Source organism: Camelus dromedarius, chromosome 13 (genome assembly GCF_036321535.1).
Source record: "Camelus dromedarius isolate mCamDro1 chromosome 13, mCamDro1.pat, whole genome shotgun sequence".
NCBI lineage: Eukaryota > Metazoa > Chordata > Mammalia > Artiodactyla > Camelidae > Camelus > Camelus dromedarius.
The window spans coordinates 53,792,094-53,811,714 of record NC_087448.1 but is presented as its reverse complement, the minus strand read 5'-3'; the positions used below and the strand labels follow the sequence as shown (position 1 = coordinate 53,811,714).

Here is a 19,621-nt window from a genome sequence, read left to right as displayed (position 1 = left end):
GAAAGCCTTTTGAATGCTGGCAGTAGCCTGTGGAATCAGGCTTTGTGAGATGACCAGCAAGATAACAGAGATTGTACCAATTTCCTAAGAGCCTGGGTAATGAATTCAAACAACTAAATATAGTACTGGAATTCATCTTTTATTCCCCAAAGCAATCCACAATTGAGATGGTCGGCACTGGAGAGATTTCCACAGAAATGCACAAAAGTTGAGAACTTGGGTACATGACTTTAAATCCATATGAGGCGCAATCCCCACTGATGACTTTGAAATACTGTCTTATAACTTAGAATGGATGGCAAAAAGGCCAACTGTAAGATAAATTCTTTTGCATTTTTCTTTTTATAGTAAACATTCTCTGAAAGAAATTTTCTAGCCCTTCTTTTAAATCCAAAGAGTTTTGCTAATCCTTCTTAGGTAAGTATTCTGCAAAAATTTGCTATCACAAACTTTCATAAGGATTACAAAGAGGATTCACACAAGAAAACATGTCTTCACAGAACCTGTATTCTCAAAGAAATGAAAGATTATGTACGGAAACTTTAATGGCTTTTAAAGTGGGACTCATAAATCGTTGTATAATTCATCGACTTGGGATTTAGAGATGTTCTTTACCAGAAACACTAGCTGAAGCAACACTACTTTCCTTTACTTTTCTATAGCAGGAGGAGGAACAGACATGATATAGAACAGGAAGCTGTGTTGCTCCAAAAATATTACAGGATCGGATGATGCAAAAACCTTCACCAAACTTTGGACCACGGCACCATTCACATCTGGTCGTGCTGCAATGAAGGAACATCAGAACTACTAAAGGAAAGACATTTTGCTTGATGCTAAGCAAAAGACTCAAAGTAGCACAAAATATGGCCTTTATAATCATTGCTCTTACCATCTGAGGAGCGAAGACATCCACAAGTGAAAAATTAAATGCTAAAAAATAAATGTGTGTATTAAAAAAATCTTAGTTTCTAAAACAAACAAACAAATAGATCCATAGTAAGAAAACACTCTAAGGACAAATCCCAAATAGGAAACAGTAATTATCCTTGGACCTATTATCCTGTGTGATCACAGAGAATTTTAAACTTCTTCATAAAATGTTTTTCTATATTTTCCAAATTTTCTATAATAAATATGTATTTTTATAACTCAAAACAAATATATCATTTTAGAAATAAAAGGACTATTGTAACCTAGTGTAGGACTAGTGTCCATATATATATTAAATGCTCACAAATCAGTTTTAAAAAAAGACATCAGCCCATTAGTACATTAACATTAGCACATGAACAGACTAGACAGAGGAGAGGAAACTTAAATGTCCAGAGAATACTGAGAAGAAAAGCTTCTCAATTTCACTAGTAATAAGGGAATACAAAACAAAATAGCAAAGAAATACCATTTCATAAATCATCACATGGGCAAAGTGTGAAAATATGACTGTACAAAGTTTGGTGAGGATGAGAATCATCAGGGACCCTCATACTTTCTTGGTGAGGTATAAATTGGTGTAATGACTTTAGAGAGCAATTTGGCAATTTCTTCTTGTTGAAGATGCACATACTCAATGACTTAGAAACACTGGCATATTTGTATAAAGACATAGACTTTAAAATGGTATGGCAGACTTCTTGGTAGTAGTGAAATTGGAAACAATTCAAATGTCCACCAGCAAGAGAAAGGATAAATAGATTATGAGATATTCATTCCAAAGAAAATCATACTGGAGAAAATGGACTAGAGCAATATAAGTCAATGTGGAGATATCAGAAGAGAAAAAGCAAAAGGCTGAAAGTGTAAAACAAGTTGCAGAAGGACATACTTTGTGATATTTATGTAAAGCTTAAAACACGAAAAATAATACTACATATTTGTTGGAGGTTTTTTTCTGACACCAGCCAGTTCTCCAACTCTCTGCAGACACCAGCTGGGTGTTCCTAATATTTAGTTCAGTTCTGACATTAACTACCTGGAGTTAAGGATCAGACTCCACAGACATAAGTGCTCAGTCCCACAAGATTGCTCTCACTTAAGATGCAGTTTCAAATATTGGGTTCCCAGGTTACCCACACTTCTGTCTGACTTGGTTGCAAATTGGGGGTATCCACTCCCCACCCCCAGGTTTGATAATTTGCTGGAACAACTCACCGAACTCAGAAAAATGCTGTAGTTACTATTACAGTTTATAATAAAGGATGCAAGTGGACAGTCAGGAGAAGCGAGGTCTGAAAGGATCTGGAACAGGAGCTTCTGTCCCTGTGGAGTTAGAGTGCACCACCCTGCAGGCCTGGAGTGTGTTCACCAACTTGGAAGCTCCCTGAACCCCATTATTTAGGGGGTTTTAGTACATAGGCATGAGAAGTTAAATGACTGGCCATTAATCTCCAGCACTTCTCTCCTAGGAGTTGAAGAGGGTGGAACTGAGAGTTCCAACCTTCCAATCAAAATTGGTCTTTCTGGCTGCTAGCCCAGATCCAGAGGCTACATAACTGCCTTCCCACCCAACAAAGTCACTTTATTTGCATAAACTCATCTACTATTGAAACAACACTCCTGTTACTCAGGAAATTACAAGGGTCTTAGGAGCTCTGTGCCAGGAACTAGGGGCAAAGACCAAATATTTTTTTCTTCTACCACAAGCTTGTTTATAACATACAGATGCAGTGAAAGTAAAACATGGTGGGTTAATACCAGTTAAGGAGAGTGGTTACCTCTGGGGAGGAAGCAAATGAGCCTAGAAAAAGGTCAAAGGAGGCTTTAACTGTATTCATAATGTTTTACTTCAAAAAATAAAGATTTGAAGGAAATATAACAAAATGATAAGATTTGACAAAGCTATGAGATGTTCAATTTTAACTATATTTTTTGTATATTAATATGATTACATATATATTTCATAATAGAAAAGCAGAGTATGCTGAATTAGTAAATGAATACTCTGTAAAGGAAATCGTCTGGTTACAGTACGTGCCATAACTGAAGCAGGCTGAGCTACAAGTCAAATCTAAGCTTCAGAAGCCAATCTCAGAAACAGTAGAACGATGGTTGCCAGGGGCTGAGGGGAGAAGGAAATGGTGATATGTAGGTCAAAGGGTACAAACTTTCAGTTATAAGATGAATAGGTTTTGAGGATCTAGTGTACAATGTGGTGACTGTAGTTAATAACTTGGTATTATATACTTGAAATTTGCTGAAAGTAAATCTGAAAGTGTTCTCACCACACAAAACAAGAGTTAATTATGTGAGGCGATGGATGTGTTCATTTTATCTTTGTAATCATTTCACAATGCATATGTATATCAAATCATATTGTACAATTTAAATACATACATTTTTGTTAAAGAAAAATACAAAAAACTAATTGAGGCTTTTGAAACAAGCCCCCTCCGGCTGAGAATTGTAAGGAAGAAAAAATATCTTTTTCCTCTACCTATCTTAGGTTCATTGACTGGGGCGGGCCCTGGATATTAAACTTGTCAGTTTAAACTTGTCAAACAGATTAACAAGAGGAAAAACAGCTTAATTATGTACACACACATAGGACCCTCACAAGGAAATGAGACTCAAGGAGGAAGCCAAATGGTTGAGGCTTATATACCATCTTAGGCTAAACAAAGGAAAAGAGAATTTGGGCTTCTGGGCTGAGAAGCCCAGTTATGAGAAGGCAAAGGGTGGAAATATATGGTAAATAAGGGTTGTCTTGTTTTGCAGATAGGAGTCTCTCAGGTGATAAGAGTTGTCTCCTGAAGTAGTTCTCTTCCTCATGTAGAGATACTTTTACAAATGGAAATTTCCTTTACAGAAGGAGAAATTTATATTCTATTTTTAGGTAGTTAAGGGGAGGTAAAGAGCTTTTCCTGCATCTGCTAGATGTCAGTTGCCTTAAACTGAAAATAATCCCCATGTCAAAGAGGCATATTTTGGGAGGCATATTCTGGTACCCTTCAGAAGAAAAAGGGAAAATTCAGAAGGTCCAGTATTTGCTATTATAGTCTCAGAAGAGAAAACACAAACAAATCAAAGACAGAATTTTCAAAGTAATAGTAAAAGAAAATTTCTCAGAATTGAAATGCATGCGTTTCCAGATTGAAAGGATACACCATGTGCCCAACATTGAATTAAAAAAAAAAATCTCACAAAGGCACATCATTGTGAAAACTTAAAACAACTAGAAAAAAAGATTTGAAAAGCTTCCCCCCAAAACACATAGGTTATATATGGAGGATAAGGCATAAGAAAGCTGTAGACCTCAAATACAAAATAGAAAAGTAGAAGATAATGAAGCAATGTCTCCAAGATCCTGAAGAAAATTATTGAACCCAGAGTTTTTATACCCAGTCAAATTATCAGTTGAGTCTGTGTGCAGAATAAAGACATATTCAAACATGGATAGTCTTTAAATTTTGCAGGGAGACACTGGAGGGAAGGCTTCACCAAAATAAGGAGGTAAATGAAGAACAAGGTATCCAGTGTGACTACAGTAAAGGAAATTCCAAGATAATAGTGAAGGGAAGTCCTGGGCTAACAGTTGTGGGCCAGATCTAGACATCAACTTTTCCAGATTAGGGCACAAAGACACAGGGCTCCAGGATGATAGATTTAAAAAAAAGGGGGGGTGGGTACTGATTGGCTCTATGTTACATAAAATGGCTCCCAGGGCCTAAAGAAGAAACCCCAGTGCATTCAGTGGTCTCCAGCAGCTGTTCCCAATCTTCCTTCTCAAACTTACTTTGTGCTACTCTTCATAGACTTTTTATTATGCCTAAAGAGCCAGAAGGAGCAATCTGAAAAACTGCAGGAGTGTTGTGTGTGGTGTGGGGTATGTGTGTACAGTAAATCTATCATCTGGCCCTGTAATAAAGAATATTTTAAATGCTTTAAAACAGTATGTTTTGGTTAAAAGGGCTTAAGAATTTGCTCACCATTTTAGTAACTTTTGAATTTTCTCCGGAATCTCAGTATAATACATAAGTAGATTATTCTTTAAAAAGAACAAAGAAGTAAGTTGAGTAAGGCGCTGTGGACTATTCACAGAATTCTCTTTCCAAAGAGTAGGATGAGTGAAATTATTCTCAAATAGGATTTTTCTCAGGGTCAGCTTCAAAATTCCAGGTGGAAAAGTAGTCAGTTCATTCCCATCAACAATCAGTTTTTTAAGTGATCTGCAAATAAAGGAAACCATAGCTTACAAGGTATTCATGCAATTTATAATATCCAAGTAAAAATCTGTCCCAATGTTCCTGAAAACTGGTATAAAACTTAGTAATAATAAAATACGTGTTAAGTATTTCCTTAGAATCAAGAGAATTAACTGAAAAAAGCAACCGAACCAATATATTATGCAAATAAATGGATTTGTATATAGTAGAGTTAAAGCACATATTTTGGATCTCTGCAACATGCCATTATTATGGAAAAAAGTAAGCACAAATGTAGAAAGAACAATGAATGTTATGCTACCTAAAATATAGTACAGTTTAATGATACAAAGAAAGAATTTATTTTCCTAGCAAATTAAACATCAGCACTTTTTTTTTCAATTCAAGTATTCTAAAGTTCTCAACTATTGGCGGAAGGCAGCAGTGAGGGGAGACAGACCATCATGCTGGGGAAAGTAGCTTTCATCTTGCTTTTATAAAATAGTATAGAAAAATGTGTTTGTTTGTAAGTTTTGGGGGGAAGGAAAGATAGCCTGTAATAGACTGGGAAAGTTCAGTGAAGTTCCAAAATTAACAAGAGAGGAAAAAAGAGAACAAATAGCATCCTGAAAAAAAATCACCGAAAAAAACCCCCCAAAAACCCCCATACGAAAAGGAGAAAGTAAATAAATACTAAATACAAAGTAAAACAGAAGTCACTTAAGTATATCAGTCATAACAAATGTGAACAGGCTGAATTCTCCTATTGAAATATAAAGACTGTTACATGAGAAATTAAGTAATGGTACAAATATTAGAAAAGCAGAAATAAGATGATCTTATTTTACTGAAGATGAAATAATGCTCCTAGAATATCAAAGAAAATATAGTAAAACTCAGAACTAAAATAATTTGATTACATAGCTTGATTTAAATTAATGTGAAGAAGTAAATAGCTTTTCTCTATTCTGTTCTGTCCTCTGTTTCTCTATGCTGACTGGCAATAGGCAGCTAGAAATGAAAATTAGAGGAAGTACTACATCCATAGTAGTAACATAACTTTATGTTTTGGGGGGAGAAAGGGCTTAGAATTATATTAAATGATCTTAAAGATCATAATCTAAAGAGAATAGTTAATACACTAATATTGAAAAATAATCTCCCTACTAGTTATTAGAAATAAATTTCTCTGAAGTCATAATTAAAATAATATGGTACTGACCTAGAAGGACAGAGATCAACTTCAGAGACTTTTAAAAAACTAGCGTGAGAAAGAATTGAGGCTAAGCATTAAAGCACTGTGTGTTACTAGCATTTTGTATATATTTATGTATTTCCTCACAATAAATAAATAAAACTGATAAGAACTACCTGGTGCACACACAGATAAATGGGTAAAATCAACTTGTCAACCTATTAGGTGGTCATCCTTTAATAATTAAAGAAAATGTTATGTATTAAAAATACTGTACACCATTCAAATTACATGTTGGTTAACTTTATGCTTCACACATTATGTTTTACGGCTATTAAGTAAATGAAAGGACTCAATTTTCTCCATAACAGTCATCACCAAATATGCTCTTAAAGGGCATAATGTCTTGTGGGTACTTACTACTTCCAAGATACCTGAGTTTCTGGATTTCATTTGGAATAAAAGCAATGCTATTATAGGAAATATCAAGTTTCTCAAGATTAAACAAGTAAAATAACCTAAAATGGAAAGAGAAAATGAATTGTAAAAATGATTATATGCTTATCATCATACTGGGTGGGCATAAATAAAGAGTTTAATTCTTGAGTAAATAGGTAAATAAACTATTTTTCTGAGATCTTGAAATTTATACATATAGACTTTTCATTATAGATGATATAATTACAGTGAAATTTCCTAAAAATTATTCATCTATCCCTTAAGACTGATTTGAAATATCTGGAGTGGATAAAGCCCCATCTAGAAAAAGCCACCTGAGAAATTCCTAACAGCATTTAGATAAATTTTTTCTTCGTTGATATCATTAGGTCAGGTCTGTTTGCTCAGGAAATTAGAGTTCTGACAACAGTCTTTAAATACAAAGAATTCAGCACCCTCATTCCTCACTGCATGTGTCCTCTGTGTGAGTTTCCATTGAATAAACTCTGCAAATGAACATTTTCACATATGTCAGAGCTTGTTTTAAGTCTCCCCTGAGGTAATAAATTAATTCTCATAATAATTATTATGTAATTGTATTATTATTCCTAAAATTCCCATTATGTTTTTCATTCTTGGCTTTAATATGCTATCAGTCTTCCATGGATATACATACATAGCCTATGTTATTTACTTAAAAATACATTGCTGTATTTTAGAAACACTAGTATTTTTGAGAAATAGTTCCTTAAAATTTTGATGATAATCAATAGGTCAAACTAATTTGCCTACTCTCTAAACAATGAACAGTGTTGACTCTTTAGTTATGATCAAGTTTTAGTTGCTTTAGAAATTTTTACATTTTGTTTAAATGACAGTGTGGTTACTCTAATTATGTAATTATGATTATAGATTATCCAGTATGAACTCCTGTTTAGATGTATATATTTCATGTATATATACACACATTGTATTATTAATATATACACACACTTAGAATTGTGTGTGTGTATACACAAATAATTATAGATGTGTGTACACACAGATTAGTATACATATATAAATTGCTTTCTCTGTCCACTGAGAGTGTTTAGAAGCAATATCATCCCAATAGCAATGGGAACATCCAGCACCCAGATCTTGGTTTTTAAATACCATCCTCCAGTAAAAAGGAAACAGATTTTCCTTAGAGATAAGTCTGATTCTAGTATCAAGGGAGGGAATCAAAGCAGTACAATTTATGCTACTGTGGGAAAATATAGATGAGTCAAACAAAAATAAAACCCATAATATAATATCCTTACTCCTTAGTGTTTATTCTTTCTTTTTATACATTTTATGTGTAATGTGTGATGTATATATATGTATTTTTACACAGAAATGATACAACTTTCACATACTTTATAAAAAATGACTGAATAGTTCTACAGTATATGAATGTAGATCTTTTTGGATTGTTGCTTACAAACAATGCTTTGTCAGTGAATTTGATGCACTTCCTTAATTACTATAAAAATCTTTTGCCAAATGTTACTCAGCTATTTAAGAGTCCCTTTGCTTATAACCTTTTGCCCTTAAGCTGCATTCAATTTGTTAAAAATCTAACTGGAAGAGGTATCTTGTTTTGGCATTTGGTTAAGGTTTTGGTTCAAAACTTTCATTAGGAGTTAATTACCATCCATATGTGGGAAAAAAAATCCATGTCTTTTATACCTGAGTATCAACATTCCTGTTGGAGTTTAAAGGATCTTAGATATCATACAGGTAATTGCTTATTTTATAGATTAGGAAATTAGACTATCAACCTTACCCAAGTGGAAGAGTGGTAATCAAATTAAAGGCAATGTTGAAAGTTCTAAGGAACTTAAGTTGTTGAACGTTAGAAGGGATTTCTTTGATAGGATTATTTCTCAGAATCAGTATTTGTAAATTTCTAAGACAAAATATCTGAGGAACAGAAAAGAGAAACATATGAATAGAATAGTGAAGTATGCAAATCCCTATTTGTTACATTTTATTAACCCTTTGAACTAATGCAGTCAAATCAGCATGGTAACACTACTGGCTGTATCATCTATCTCAAAAAATACCTCGGTAAGCCTTCAAAATAACTGACCAGGGTTAATATGTAAGCTATGGTAAGACAGTGCAATTACTGCATTCCATACCCCTGACTCAAGGATGTTCCTTTTCTAAATGGGAAAATCATCCTGATTGATTGAGCACATGGTTTCATAAGAAGTAATTATGCAAAGAATGAGGGAGGCAGGAGATATCTGCAGAATCAGGAAAATAAGTGGAATTAACCTTAGCGATCAGTGGAGTGTCCGGTATCATAACAAGCATGTTTTACTCTGATATCACAGTAATTTTGTATATACTGATTTTTCATATGAAATTTTAAAAATAGAACATACCTTTTAAATCTATGATTGTTGCTTGATTAGCATATTTTACTCTCTACTGAATCTTAATAAGGTCTTATGCTAGCTCTCTTTAACATTAAATGTTTTTGTACCATTAAAAGATTTTAAATTGGTGGAGAAGAGCATGCTCATTCTTGCGATCAGAAAATTTAAGTACTCCAAGTTTGTCTTTCCTTTTCAAGAAGATTGTTTTGCCTATTTGGAATCCCTTGCAGTTCCATAAGAACTTCAGGGTCAGCCTGCCAAATTCATTTTAAAAGGCAGGTTGTAATTTTCATAGAGACATCAATGAATCTATCGATCAGTTGTGAGTATTGCCATCTTAATATTAAGTCTTCAGATCTATGAACATGGGATCTCTTGCCATTGAAGTATGTCCCCTTTAATTTCTTTTAAAAATACTCTAGTTTTCACAGTATAAGTTTGGTGCTTTTGTAAAACTTACTTCTAAATGTTTTATTCTTTTTCATATATATAGAATTCCTTTATTAATTTTATTGTCAGAATGTTTTGTTGCTAATATGTACAAATACAACTGACTTTTGTATATTGATCTTGTATTACACTGCAACCTTGATGAACTCACTCATTAGTTCTAATAGTTTTTAGCGAATTCCTTAGGATTTCTGTATACAAAACCATATCCTGTACAACTAGAGAGAGTTCAACTCCTTCGTTTTTAATCTGAATGCCTTTTGTTTCTTTTTGTTGCCTACTTTTCTTTGCTAGAAACCCCAGTACAGTGTTGAATACGTAGTGGCAATAGTAGACGTACATATTCATCTTATTCTTGATCTTAGGAAGACAACCTTTAGTTTTTCATCAGTAAGTGTGATATTAGCTGTGGGTTTCTTGTAGACACCTTTTATCAAGTTGAGGATGCTCCCTTATATTCATAGATGTTGAGTGTTTTGGTCATGAAAGTATGGTGGCTTTTGTAAAATGCTTTTTCTGGCTCTTTTGAGATAAGTGTATAGTTTTTTTTTCTCCTTCTCTATATTAAAATGGTGAATTACATCGATTGATTTTTGTACGTTTAACCAACCTTGCATTCCTGGAATAAATCTCACTTGGTCATGGTGTAAAATCCTCTTATATATATGTTGCTAAATTTGGTTTATTAGCATTTTGTTAAGGATTTTTGCATTGTGTATTCACAAGAGATATTGTTCTGTAGTTTGCTTTTCTTTCCATATCTTTGTCTAGTTTTGGTATTAGGGTATCACTGGCTTAATAGTTTGAATGAGAATGTTTCCTCTTCTCCCCTATTTTTTGTAAGAGTTTGTAAAGGATTGATGTTAATTCTTTTTAAGGTGTTCGGTAGAATTCACTAATGGAGCTATCTGATCCTGGACTTTACTTTGTGGAAAGTTTTCAAATTACTATTAAAACACTTTTTTTTTTAACATTTTTTATTGATTTATAATCATTTTACAATGTTGTGTCAAATTTCAGTGTTCAGCACAATTTTTCAGTCATTCATGGACATATACACACTCATTGGCACATTTTTTTCTCTGTGAGTTATCATAACATTTTGTGTATATTTCCCTGTGCTATACAGTGTAATCTTGTTTATCTATTCTACAATTTTGAAATCCCAGTCTATCCCTTCCCACCCTCCACCCCCCTGGTAACCACAAGTCTGTATTCTCTGTCTGTGAGTCTATTTCTGTCCTGTATTTACGCTTTGTTTTTGTTTGTTTGTTTGTTTTTGTTTTTGTTTTTTAGATTCCACATATAAAACACTTTCTTTATTATAGAACCATTCAGATTTTCTATTTCTTTTCTGAGTCTATTTTTGAGTCTTCCCAGGTATATATCTGTTTCATCTAAGCTATCTGGTTGGTTGGTATTGGTAGTATTATCTTAAAATATTTTTTGTATTTCTATAAGGTTGGTAGTGATGTCCCATCCTTCACTCCTAATTTTAGTAACTTGAGTCTTCCTTTTTACTTGGTTATATATAAGGTTAGTCAATTTTGTTGATCTTTTCAAACTAACAGCTTTACATTTTGATTTTTCTCTATTGTTTTTCTATTCCCTATTTCATTCATTTTTATTATCCTCTTCCTTATTCTTTCTTTGGATTTAGTTTGCTCTTTTTTTTCCTAGTGACTTAAGATGGGCAGTTAGGTTTTTATTTCTTCCTGTTTAATATAGGAATTTAAAGCTATAAATTTCTCTCTGAGCACTAATGTAGATGCATCTCATAAATTTTGGTATGTTGTATTTTCATTTTTATTTCAAAATATTTTCTAATTTCCCTTTTGATTTCTTCATTGACTTTGTTATTTAAGAGTATGTTGCTTAATTTCCATGTATTTACAAATTTTTTCAGTTATCAATTTCTAATTACATTTCATTGTAGCCCAAAAATATACTTTCTGTGATTTTCAAGTCTTTTAAATTTATTAAGATTATTTTTGTAGACTGACATATGGTCTATCCTGGAAAATGTTCCATGTGAATTTGGGAATTGTGTATTCTGCTAACTATTGGTTGCAGTGTCCCATAAATGTCTGTTAGTTCTTACTGGTTTGTAGTGTTGTTCAAGTCTTCTGTTTCACTCTTGATCTTCTGCCTAGTTGGTCTGTGCATTATTGAAAGTTGGTACTGAACTATCCAATTATTATTGTTAAATTTTCTATTCCTCCCTTCAGTTCTTTCAGTTTTTGCTTCATGTATTCTGGGCTCTATTGTTAAGCACATAAATGTTTATACTTGTTACAGATTCCCGATAGATTGACAAAACGTCCTTCTTTATCTCTAGTAACATTTTTTAATTTAAAATTTGTTTTTGTCTGATACTAGTTTTAAAATTTTACCTGATACTATTGTAGTCACTCCAGGTTTCTTATGGTTGCTATTTGCATGATAGATCCTTTCTTATTCTTTACTTTTAACTTCTTTGTATCTCTTAATCTTAAGTATGTCTCCTTTAGACAGCATATCATTAGAGCTTGTTTTTTAACCCAATCTGACAAACTGTATTTTTTTATGTATTCATATGTAATGTTATTATTAACATGGCTGGATTTACATTGCCATTTTACTTATAGTCTCTAAATGTCATGCCATTTTTGTTCCTCCTTTACTACCTTCTTTTGCACCAGCTGGATATTTTCTAGTTTAATGTTTTAATTACTTTAGTGGTTTTTTTTTCACTATATTCTCTTGAGTTATTTTCTTAGCGATTGCTTTAAAGGGTTTAAAATACACCTTAACTTATCAGAATCTGCTCCAGATTTACACTAACTTAATTCCAGACATATGGAAATGTTGTTCCTAAATAGGTCTATTCCTTCTTCTTTTTTTGTACTATAATTGTTACACACAGTACATGCATATGTTACAGAGCTAATAATACATTATTATAATTAATTATTATTGTACATGATTTCATGTCTTTTAAAGAATCTGAGAGAAGAAACTCTTCAGATAGAAGAAAAAACTACATAAATATATACTTTGTTATGTTTACATTTCTGCTTCTACGTTTTCCTGTCCTAAATTTTTTCAGTAGACTCTGTCCTCTGCCAAAGTCTACCATCTAGTGAAAATAAAAACACAATATTATGAGAAACTATGGAAAATATATGTTTTCAATACTTTATATTTGAAATAGAAAGCAAGTCAACTTGCTAGAAGTCAGTTCTTTAAAAGTCAATATTCTGGAAGTCAGTTCACAAAACAACCAGATACCCCGTGACCAATGAGACAGTGACTAAAGAAACTGAAAACATAACCTGTCCTAATGACTCATAATGACTTGTTTATGTAAATGACATTGAATTTTCTCATCCCATATCTGATTATCCTTCATATGTTTTATTAAGCAGAATATCCTATTTCAGCCTATGATAATGAAAACTTGTTATGACGTCATATTACCTGGTCACTAAACATTGCCTTTAAAGCTTCTGATTAACACTTGGATATAGTACATTTTAGGTTTTATTCAGAATTAGAAAAATAACTAAATAACCTTATATACATTGTACAATTAGGAGAACATATTTGAGAGCCTGACTATAATATAGTCTTTGAAGATTGTATCATGGGACATCTAAGAAAAATATACTGTACTTTTGGTACTTCTGCCTTTAGGGATGCAATACAAAATATATTTACTTTCAAGTAACTCCAGGGTATTGTGTCTATTTAAAAATTATGATAATTATTAATAATAAGAAATTATTATATAATTGTAAAAATGGACTCACTTCTGTGGGAAAGTAAAAGATGTTATTATATGATAAATTAAGATATACCAACTGGGAAGCCAAAGGTGTTAAATCTGGACAATACAGTAGAAAAAAGCCCTAAAAGAAAATGACAAGCGATAAGAAATTAATTATTAACAATGCACAAAATATTTCATACAAGATTTAAAAAAAAGGAGCACATAATCTGAATGACAATGTTTGATATTACTCTAACAAGCCTTCAATAATCTTCTATTCATTTATTTTAGTCTTTCATGATAATTTCTTAAATATGTAAAGAAACAAAATAGAAAAACTACAAAATATTTATATATGTAAGAAATATAGTATTATATGTGTGACAGGCATTATTTCAATTAGTAACAGGCAAACATTTATTGAGTGTCCACTACATGCTGAAATAAGTAATTGAAAATATATTATATTTAATTCTCTTTATGCTGGTTTTTTTTCATGTCTCTACTTCTACTTCTCTGTTATCTTTCTAGTAATCTCACATCTGTCCAAAATTCCTTGCTTAAATCTGCCAATTTCTGATTGAGGAAAGTGTGTGTGTTGTTATGGACTAAATGTTTGTTCTTCCAAAATTCATGTGTTGAAGCCCTAATCCCCAGTGTGATGGCACTTAGAAGTGAGGTCTTTGGGAGGTAGTAGAGTTAGATGAGGTCTTAAGGATGGAGCCCTCATGATGGAATTAGTGCCCTTATAAAAAGAGGAGTGGACCAGAGATCTCTTTCTCTCTGCATGTGAAGATACAGCAAAAAGGCAGCTGTGAAAAAGAGCTCTCAAAAGGAACCAAACTGATGCCTTAGTCTCAAACTTCCCAGCCACCAGAACTGTGAGAAATAAATGTTTGTTGTTTAAGCCACTCTGTGGTATTTTGTCCTAGCAGCCAAATTTGACTAAGACATATCTGGTACCCCCAGTATCTTTAATGCTTCTGGGAGGTTGGCACATTTGTTTCTTAAGGCTCATGGAATCAGTTGTGTTCAACTGAATGAACCAAGGCTCTTTAATGCTGGGGGATCAAACCACCACTTGTCATGAAGAGAGGTATTGCTACCAGTGCATTAGGTTATGGCATGTGCTGGATACGAATGAGAAGGTTCATGGCTGATGAATCTTACACTGGACAGTGCTGGTTTCAAGACTGACCTCTTGTAAAAGTATTAATATTTGTAAATGTCTGTATGTTGGTAGTAGACAAGCGTAGCTATTCTTTCTTCCTGTCATTAAACATTTTTCTCTTCTCTGCGTAACTAGTGGTAAATTATGTGGCAGAAAAGTGTCTGTCACAGTTGCTAATCAGTCCACTTAGAGTGTTCAGATAACTAGATAACTAGTGCTTTTACGTTTTCTTCTGCCTTCCCCCATCTGTTTCATGAATTATCTTCTCACTTCATTCACATCCTGCTAATAGGCAGCTGTCTGCTCCTAAGTCATCCAAATAGAGAAACCTCCCCTGAACAACCTGTCATAAAGAGTAACCTCTCAAACCAGTGCCCCATCAATAGCCCTCTGTCCCCTCCACTTGCTTTATTTATCTTCATAGCCCTATCACCACAGAACAGACTGTGTAGAAATGTCTGTGTGTATATGTGATCACATCCCACTAAAGTATAAGCTCCATGAAATAGGTATTTTTTCTGTTTTGTGCTCTGGTACATTATGAGATACATAGTTTACCACTGGTACACAGCAGGTTATTAATGAATATTGGCTGAGTGAGTGATTATCTGGGACTTTCACATTGTCATGGAATCCCAGGGACCTTCCTGGCTCCCAGGAAGTGCATGAGGCTTCCCAGCATGGGTACCCTGGGTCTCTCTTTCACCATCCCATTATAAAATCTGTTTGCTGTGGTTATCTTGAAAGGGATGTGAAGAACTAAACAACACTAAGAGTGCAGAGGTTTTCTCAATCCCTTGAATTGCTCTAGCAACCTTTAAGCATTTATGCACTGAGTCTGTATTATATTACTCGGTGTGTTTGTTTTGTGTAAATTCTTATTCATATAAAATCTGTTTCTTTAAAAAGCCTATGAGATAGATTAAGAATGATGACGTTTAATTCTTTTACATCACACCCACAGTGCTCAGGAATCTACTCTAGAGTCAAACAGTTTTTTAAATAATATTGATGGCTGTGGAAATAAGTTTTTCTCTTGATTAGCTCCAGTCAACTCTTTAAAAGCTATATTCCTCCATTTAAAGCAGAGATCAGTGAACTATAATCTGCCACCTGTTTCTCTAAATAAAGTTTTATTGGGACACAGCCATGCCCATAAGTTTACGTATTGTCTGTGGCTGCCTTTGCCCTACACAACAGAGTTGAGTAGTTGTGACAGAGACCATGTAGCCCTCAAAGCCTAAAATTTTACTATCTAGCCCTTTACAGAAAACCTTGCCAACATTTGATTTAAAGTAATTCACTTCAAAACCAAATAATCTGATTTTCTCACTTCTCCTAATTATCAACAGCCTTGTTTCAAACCAACCCTCCCACTAAAACCAAAAGAGGAAACAAACACAACAAAGGCTTGGGGAATTACCCAGGTAGCTAGGACTTAACAAGCCAAAATTCCAGAAAGATGGGACTCTCAGGGTGATAAACACAACACTCAACACTATTTTTCTCCTGACGTCACTTGCCTAATTCACAGCTGTGGCAGAGAGGCTGTGTAGGACCACAGCCAGTCTCATAGTGTTAGGGAGACAAAAATTGGGATTCAGGGCTTACCAAAGAGGAGGGGCTTCAGACTTGGTGTGAGATGCAGCCTTAGGAGAAAAGGTTAAAAGAAAAGCTCTACAAAAATTGAAGCCCAGCACTAAACCTGCTCATTCTGATTGGATTAAGTCCTCTTTGCCTGCCAGAAGCAACAATAAGTTTTTCTGGAAGATGATAACATCATCTAGGGTCTCAAATTATATCTACAAACACCTATCATACAATCAAAAATAAAAGGACATGCAAAAAGACAATAATTGGACAAAAATCAAGAGAAATGATGGACTATGGAAATAGGCCCTTGGAGAATCCAGATTTTGGATACATCAGATGTGTTTAAAAAAAAAGTTAACTGTGATTAATAGGCTCAATAAATTGAATTGTAAGATAAAGAATTTAAAGTAAAAGTTTAAGGAATAAAAATATTTAAATAAAAAATTAGATTATAAAATAACCTAAATTAAGGGTTTGATAAAGGGTTTAACAGCAGATTTCACAAAGTTGAAAAGAGAATGATTAAACTAGAATATAGGTGAGAAGAAAATACTCAGAATAAAGCAGAGAGAGTAAAAGGGATAGAAAATATGGGAAAGAGAGTAAGAGATACATGGGACAGCATGAAAAGGTCTAAGATACATGTAGACGGATTCTGATAAGAAGAGAACATGCAGGAAGGGGGAGGGCAATGTCTGAAGAGATACTGACAAACATCTTGCCAGAACTAATGAGAGATATAAAGCCATAGATTCGAGAAGTGCTATAAACCTTAGGAAGATAAGTAATTTAAAAACTACTCCTAAGCACATCATAGTAAGACTGCTTAAATTCAGAGGAAAATAGGAAATCTTAAAATAAGCCAAAACTAAAGACATCTATGTGGGCAGGGCAGGGTCAGCTCAACATAATCATTCATAGCCTGAGTGGGCAAGGAAGACATCCACACAAGAGAACACTCCAGTGTAGGGTGACAGAAACCAAATAACATGAGGAGGACATCAATCTAGTACAGGGTCTCAGATCCCAAGCAAGGGGAGGAGCCGAGTACACATGCGTGAGGGGACGACAGCAAAAAAAAAAAGTTGGTTATATATGGTTATTGGTTGAATAAGTAAACATATTAAGGTTAATGGAGACCAAATTTCCGACTGTTGGAGAAGGGAGTTACAAATTTAACAAGGGAGAGAATTGGAATAATCCTTGTAGCATTAAATTAGAATTGGATATATTGATGTGAATTCACAGGTTTCAGTGTGTGTATGTGTGTGTGTGTGTGAGTGTGTGCGCGCTGGTGCACTGAAAGTGCTTTCAGTGCTTACCCACTGAAAGAGTCGATGATACCCCAATATCAGCAAGCACACCTAGCCCAGATCTTGGCTTACCCACTAAAAATAACAGGGATCCTTGGAGAAACGGCAGGTTTCAGGGCTGGGGCAGAGAGAATAGAGAATAAGTCTGAAAGAATGATGGGGTATGTCAAAAGGACACAGAAACCAACTTGAATGGACTTTTACTAATAAAATCTAGGGCAGCTTGAGAATAAAAATAAATAATGCTATAAATATTATGCTCAAGTATCAAATAAAATAGTGATGTAAATAAATAAATAGATAAAAATTTGATGAGAAATAAGATTATTTGTATAGTTTCAAAGTACCACAATACACTTATTAAATACAAAGGGGAAAAGAATAATAGTGGAGAAGCCCTGAAGATACCACATTAAACAAGTAATCAGAGTGATCACGATTAGTAATGTAATAAACTGAAATCACGCACATGGTAAGATCAAATGAGAAAAATCTTTTTGAAATATTAATGCCAAAAGGTGGACTTGTATCTAATCATGAGGAAATATAAGATAAACCCACACGAATGGACATTTTACAAAATAACTGGCCTGTAATCTTCAAAAGTTTCAAAGTCATGAAAGTCAAAGAAAGCTGGAAACACACCAGCTTGAAAGAAACTAAAACAACTGTATACAACACGTGACCCTGGATTGCATCCTTTTGTTACAGTGAACATTACCGGGTAAATCAGCAAAATGTGAATGGGGTCTGTTGATTGGATGGAGTAATGAATCAAAATTAGTTTCCTGATTTTGAGGGCTGCTCTGTGGTTTTGCAGGAGAGTGTCCTTGCTTGCGGGGAGTATGCACTGAAGTATTCGGAGGTAATGAAGAAGAGTATCTGCCGATTTTCTTTGTACTTTTCTTGCAACTCTTCTGTAAATTTAAATCATTTCAAAATTAAAATATTTTATAAAGATGACATTTAAAAGCTTGGGGGATAGAGTTAAAATCGTGATCATAGGAAAATGTATAGCCTTAAATACATAAACAAGAAAAAGGCTGAAAATCAGTGATGTCCATATTCACATAAAAACGTTAGTAAAAGAACAGCTATGAACGCCTCCAAAAGTAGAAAGGTAACAATAACAAAATGAATAAAATAAAAACATAGAATGGAAAGAATTGGCAAATCAAAAAATTGGTTCTTTGAAAAGACAAATAAGGGAATGTTGTCTGTGTTTTTAATTTTAGTCGTTCCAGTGAGTGTGCTGTGGTTTTGTCATCTGTGATGAACAATGATGTTGAGACTGTTTTCATGTTCTTACTGGCCGTTAGTAGACCATCCTTTATGAAGGACTATTGAAGTCTTCTCCCTTGTCTGTTTATTTGTTTGTTAATTTATGTGAAAGGCAGAATTCTAGATGTCTTCTATGACTTTGTCCCCTGGTAACACTCCTGTGTCAATTTTTAAAATACTGACTGTTTCCAGCAACCATGCTAAAATTACTTGTTAGTGTGATTTTTTTCGGGGGGGGGAGATTTTTTTAAGCTTTTCTACCTACATAGTCATGTTTTCTGCTTATAAATATGATTTTACTTCTTTTTAATCTTTATGCTTTTTTCTTCCTTTCCTTATTTAAGTGGCTGGAACCCTCATTACAATGTAGAATAAAAGTGAATGACAAATTTTTCTTACCTTGTTCTCAATCTTAGGGAGAAAGTATTCAATCCTTATTGATTATATATGATGTTGGTTTCAGATTTTCCTAGACTTCCTTTATTTGATTATGAAAGGTTTCTTTTAACCCTAGTTTACTTAGACATTTGTTTGTTTTTAAAATCTTAAATGGGTATTGAATTTTTAAAGTTTTACATCTATTAAGATGATATTGTTGAGGATAAACATTGATTTTTAAATACTAAAACAACTTTGAATTTCTTGGGAAAGCTTCTTTTGGTCATGATACATTGTTCTTCATTTTTAATTTTTGATATTGCTGGATTTGATTTCCTAATATTTCATTGAGGTTTTTTACACTTACATTTATGAACAATATTGGTCTATTATTTTCCTTTCCTGTAATGTCCTTGTCTGGCTTTAGTATGAGAGTTATACAGGCATCATAAAATGAGTTAGCAGGTGTTGTTCCCTCTCTACCTTCTGAAGCAGTTAG

General features: G+C 33.6%; 1 protein-coding gene across 1 annotated transcript in view; it reads right to left on the bottom strand.

Annotated features, from left to right (window-relative positions):
• Positions 1-598: 598 nt before the first annotated feature.
• LRRC63 (leucine rich repeat containing 63) overlaps positions 599-19,621 on the bottom strand; it is a 33,030-nt gene continuing 14,007 nt past the window's right edge. The window contains exons 5-9 of the mRNA XM_010980880.3: positions 13,427-13,525; positions 8,585-8,721; positions 6,771-6,854; positions 4,926-5,165; positions 599-785 (exon numbers count right to left, since the gene is read on the bottom strand). Of these exons, the coding sequence (XP_010979182.2) occupies positions 599-785; positions 4,926-5,165; positions 6,771-6,854; positions 8,585-8,721; positions 13,427-13,525 (747 nt within the window). The remainder of the gene's footprint in view (positions 786-4,925; positions 5,166-6,770; positions 6,855-8,584; positions 8,722-13,426; positions 13,526-19,621) is intronic.